This window comes from Zingiber officinale, chromosome 11A (assembly GCF_018446385.1).
Source record: "Zingiber officinale cultivar Zhangliang chromosome 11A, Zo_v1.1, whole genome shotgun sequence".
NCBI lineage: Eukaryota > Viridiplantae > Streptophyta > Magnoliopsida > Zingiberales > Zingiberaceae > Zingiber > Zingiber officinale.
Window position 1 is genome coordinate 30,589,520 of NC_056006.1, and position 5,966 is coordinate 30,595,485.

Here is a 5,966-nt window from a genome sequence, read left to right on the forward strand (position 1 = left end):
AACTATGGAAATAATTGATCATACAAATTAGATCACGTTATGATACCAAATGTAAATGAAAAACATATGCAAATTAGCGTATAATTGATCGGAGCAAATAAATGAGAAACAAAATTCAAACTTGAATTTGCCTCCCCTTAAGCTAGTTACTCTCCTCCTGAATCCATATTTCTCCCAATTAAAATTATTATTTTTAAACCAAGATTTTTCCATTAAATAAAAAATAATTAAGTTCAAATATTTTAGAATACTATCCCATTGTTAGGGAGGTAAAACTATGGAAAAATTATAAAAACAAACTATTCTCAGGTTTCAACTAATTTCAACCTAAATGTCAATGTTATCAACAACACGAGAAAAAATAATTCTTCATGAAAATACTTCATATTTTAACAAATTAGTAAAAGGTTGAAAACTTTAGTGTTCGAATCAAACTTTGTATTTAGTATTATAAGCAAGTAAGTTTCAAAAAATATATATCCTATTAGTAAATAGATTCATTTGACATTTTAGAAACATTTTTGATTGAATATTTAAAAAAAAATCAATCATGATCATGTGAACGACATCTTCCTAGGTTGCACATAATTAGTCTTCTCAATAATTGATCATTTAATAATGTATGTATATTGATAATATTTGATACAACTAGATGCATCATAACAAGCATTTTTGACCAAAACTCATAATTCTATCATTTCGGCTCAATACAAGAATCATGTGATGTTAGGTTTGAAGTGAGATAAGATATCTAAAAGATTAAACAATTAAGTAAGCTTGAGATGTAAATAAGTGTGAATGATCAAATAGGATAGTCATAATTGAACTTCAAGTAACATGCCAAATAGTGAAATGTGAATCTAACCAAATTGAGCACTTAAAACTTAGGGAGAGATATGGAGAACATTGAAAGAGAAATATTAAAAAAAACTAATAACAAAATTGTGGTTTAATTAAATTTTTATTGGTCAAATTTTAATATATATATTACCAACCAAAAATTTTCTAGCTAGACTGTATTTATGAATATTTTACGGGTTAAAAATTAAGTATGATCAGTAAAATACCAAAAAAAATTCATATTGGTAATCCCTTCTTTTTTTTCATAGTGACAAAACATTTGCAAGATTTACCAAGGATGAAAATAGATAATAAGGTTATCCATACTTACGCACGATATGTGTTGTCTCTTAATTTGAGGTTACCCATGTTTGTCGCCCAATATGTGTTGTCTCTTAACTCTCTCCTTGATTTTCTCTTCACATTTCTTTCCTTTAAATTTCACAATTCAACTTCCTATATGTTTTTTTTTCTCTTTCTTTGATTCTTTTAATTTCTTTGTTAATTCAATCAAAGATCATTTCTTAGAGATCTCTAGTTTTGAGGATTTGTCTGAAAAGAATAGTGTTGATGGGGAGAGTAAAGTTGCAAATAAAGAGAATCGAGAATACAACAAATAGACATGTGACCTTCTCAAAACGTCGAAATGGACTGATCAAAAAGGCATATGAGCTCTCCGTTTTGTGTGATATCCCGATCGCTCTCATCATGTTCTCACCCTCCGGCAAACTCAGTTATTTCTCAGGGAGAAGAAGGTACAATACTGTTTTATCACATGTAAATTCTTTCTTCATAACATGTGGATATCAAAATGCTTAGGTTAAATTATTAAAAGATCATTTATAAAATTCAAAACATCCTTTAAAAAAATTCTCTTTTTTTTTTTTTTAACAAATTGTATAGTTTTTGAGAATACAACTAATTGCGTCTTTCGATTACTTTAGGATTGAAGATGTGCTCACCAGATACATAAACCTCCCCGAGAACGATAGAGGAGGGTGAGCTTTCTATTTATTCTACCATAATTAATTCGTTTCATTTGAATGCTCATGATAATAATCCCAAATTAAAACATGCAGGATCGTCCAAGATCGAGAGGTAAGAACCCTGAAAAAAACATCGATCCATTCCTTCTATAGTTTGTCTTTTTAGACAATGCATAAATATAGCATTCATACAGTTCTTGATGAGGATCTTGGAAAAACTCAGGTGTGAGAATGACATGGCAGCCCTAGCTAAGTACGTGTATATGTATATATATTTATACACATAAATATTGATAAATTATTGCCTAATCTTCTAACTAATTAATATATCTTACTTATTTGCATCTTAATTATATGGTAATTTGGATTAGTCCTGGGGTGGTCAACTCCAACATTGACGTGAGTAAATCTTAATATCATCGTATTATGAAAATATACAGATTTAATTATTAATTCAGTCATTTGCTTAATTATAATTTGATATAAATGTTTTTAGGAGCTTCAACAAGAGATCGGTCGATATCAGCAACAGTTGCAGCTCTCAAAACAACGATTAAGGTTTGTAAGAAAATCATGATCATTAAACATGATCCAGATCGGTGAACATGAATAATATGATTTTCAGATACATTTAAATGCAGATTCTTTGAGCCCGATCCTCTCGCCATGACAAACACGACTGAGCTCGAATCCTGCGAGAAGTTTATCATGGAAGCCTTGCAGCGTGTCACGGCTAGAAAGGTCTTACGCGACACTTTATTATTCATGAAGGTCTAACTATCGTCTTGTAAATCCTTCGTTTAAGTTTACAATAATGACAACAAGGATCAAATCTTATCTCACTAGGTGAAGTCAGTTATATGGATTCTTTATGTCATTGGGCTCTATCCTTGTTATATTATCTTTTATATTTAAATAAATTTAGTTTAATTTATTTTATTATTGCTAACATAGTATTTTTTTTATTTTCCTCTTCCTCATTTGATGTGCACATTTGTCATAGTTTTATATATCGCCTAAATGAGTATTTATTGGTCATCCAAGTTTTTTACCATTTTAAATGCGTCGTCTTCAGAGTTTTTTCTTAATAGGTAAAATTCTAACTTCTCTCTAATATTTTTATTTTTTTATCTTATTGATCATGTATATTCGCACATCTACCTTAATATTCTCATCTCTGCAATTCTAATCTTTTATTCATGTGCTCAAGTTATAGCTCAAGATTCATCTCCATATAATATAACTAATTTAACCATCATTTTATAAAATTTTCCTTTAACTCTTAGAGGTCCTTTATGATTATTAAAAAAATATGACAAACTCCTCCATTTCAGTCGGTTGAGAATACAATTAAAGTCTCGCATTAGAAATAAATAGAAATGTTCATAGGTTTATAAGATGGAAGATATCTTTATTGGGATGAGATCTTTTGGGTAGAACCCAAAAATAAATTCATGAGGGCTTAGACACAAAGTGGATAATATTATACCATTGTGCAGATATATGAATTCTTTTGGTCCTAACAAATAATATCATAGTTATGATCTAAATCGAGCTATGTAGATAGAATAGTGGCCTTCAATAAACAAGGTGAGGGCTTCCAAAGAAGTGAACTCTTAGGTGAAAAATCCAAGAAGATCAAGGGTGACTAGATACTTGGTGAAAATCCTAGAGGAGTGAACCCTAGGTAGTGAAAAGTCTAATCAAGTCATGGGCAACCGGATGTTTGGCGGAAATCGTGGAGAGTAAATGCTAGGTAGTGAAAATGTCTTAGAGGAAAGAAGTGACTTCGATTGAACATATGCTTAAAGGGAGGTCTGAAGCAAGTCAATAATGAGCAGATGCTTTAGAAAGGAGGTCCAGATCATGAGAATAATGATGATTCTTCGTTTGAAAAAATGATTGTTAGAGATATAATCAAAGTCTCACATTAGAAATACATTGAAAATATCATGGGTTTATTGGAGCAAAGGTGAAGTCGTCACCTTAGCGACTCCTCTAAGACGACCCTACACTCTCTAGAAGGGGATAAATCATGAGTGTCATTTGCCCTAACAAAGCAGCCCTTTGTCTAGGGAGATAAGGCTCCTAGCGAGGTATTTGCACCTATTGAGAATTGACCACAAGACCTATTGAAGTAACAACCTAGAATATAATGAAAAATATCTCTATTAGTATGTGGTCTTTTGGGTAAAACTTAAAAATAAATTTATGAGGACTTAGATCCAAAGTGAATAATATTATATTATTATAGAGATATATGAATTCTTTTGGTTTTAACATAATCATAGTACATGTGTTTTATATAAGATATCTCTTAGTCCTTTAATTAGTTTAAAAAATAATTTAAATATTTAAAACTCTCAATTACAGATAATTATCATATGACTTAAATTTTATACATTTTATCTTTACTCTACTAAATATAAGATCATTCATTTCTAATAATTTTTACTCAGATTTAAGTTTAACATTTATATCTAATCTATCAAAATAATATCATCGATAAATAATATATATCACGGTGGCATATCTTGAATATGCCCAATGAGAATTCGTCCAAGATTAATATTAAAAGAAAGGGACGGACATTTATAACTAATTTGTAATGTAACCCTACTTTTATAAAAATTACTTCGATTAAGTCGGCATGTGAAATCTTCACTCTTGTCAATATAATTTGTGTTCATTCTCTCTAATTTCAGTTATATGCAGGAATATTTGCTCGGCAACCAATTGCCTTCCTACGATCCCTCCACGTCAAGCATGCAAGTAATTACTGATTACTGAAATATATATAACACGATAATTTTCTTTACAGAGAGTTTAATTAATGAAGTAAACTGAATATTATATTGATTCTTCAGATGTACCTCCAGTCGCAGCAGGAGAGACTGGCCAACCCGTACGCCAACGAGATGGCCGTGCAGTGGGTGCCCGACGCCGTCTCAAATCACAGTCACCAGATCTTCGTAGGATCCGATCCCTTGATCGACATGAGGTGGGTATATATTCTTACCAAATCACAGTTTAAACATCTTAAAGAATATTTTAGGAGTATATTATTTTTGAGTATTATAAAAGTTTGTTAGAACAATATGAAAAGTTAGTTTAGTAAAATACGGTTGAATAAACGTTGAATGAATTGTGAGTGTGATGAGCAGGGAGCACGGGATGTACGAGGCAATCCCCCACCAAAACATGGGTCTGCAGGTGGATCCTTGCTCGACCGGCTGCCATGTCAGCGATCAGCAGGAGGCGTCATGGCACCAGGCTTACAACTCCACGGAGCTCCTGTCTGCCCTCATCCCATCGCCTCCATACCCCCTCATGCAGGCACGTAACTATCGATTATCATTATCATTATTATTGTTGATGATGATGCTGATGATGCTGATGATGTTATATATTGTGATATATATATAGAACTCGATGGGGACGAGTGAGATGCCGGGGATGGTGCTGCATGAGCAGGTGGATGCAGCAATGGCGGCGAGCTGCTCGCACGCGCAGATGGAGGCTGTGGACTCTGTGCACGCTGGCGCGTACGATGGCAGCTCGACTCAGAGCCATGTGAGTTGATTTCTGTTCGAATGATTGCGGTTTAATTTGTGCAGTGCGGGTCGTGTGGCTGCTCGATCGGTTGACGCACGCATGTCTGCGTGCATTGTGCAGGTGGGGAAGGAGTTCATTCACTAGACAGAGGCGAAGCAATAATGTGGCGGTGTGCATTTATGTTCTTTACTTGAGAAAGTGAAATTTATATATGCCAGAAAAATAAGTGTTCTTTGTATTTAGAAAAAAAAAAGAACGAGAGTAGTGTGTGTTAGAGGCAAGAGTGGAATTGCTTTTTTTGAGTGCATTACCTGTAACGATAATCGAGATACATATGTGTATATATGTTTCACATTTCGTGAAATATGTTTAACATTTTGTGGAATTTCTTGCCCATATATATTGTTTAATATGTTTTCAGAAATCAATTGGTCTTGCTACTGTTAGTTACTTATACTAAGAAGAGAAGAAAAAAGTTTTATTGTTATAACATTTTCTTTATGACATTTATAACTATGTCATTAGAAATATTTAATAACGACACATTTTACAACTGATTACTTTTTTATAAAAATTATCATATTA

General features: G+C 32.5%; 1 protein-coding gene across 1 annotated transcript; it reads left to right on the forward strand.

Annotated features, from left to right (window-relative positions):
• The first annotated feature begins 1,410 nt into the window (after positions 1-1,410).
• LOC122031325 (agamous-like MADS-box protein AGL104) lies at positions 1,411-5,473 on the forward strand. The gene is made up of 12 exons (XM_042590452.1): positions 1,411-1,595; positions 1,785-1,838; positions 1,920-1,938; positions 2,021-2,079; positions 2,198-2,225; positions 2,323-2,384; positions 2,468-2,567; positions 4,542-4,598; positions 4,694-4,827; positions 4,991-5,162; positions 5,253-5,399; positions 5,444-5,473. Exons 1-12 carry the CDS (start codon positions 1,411-1,413, stop codon positions 5,471-5,473), a joined length of 1,047 nt encoding a protein of 348 aa, XP_042446386.1.
• Positions 5,474-5,966: the final 493 nt, after the last annotated feature.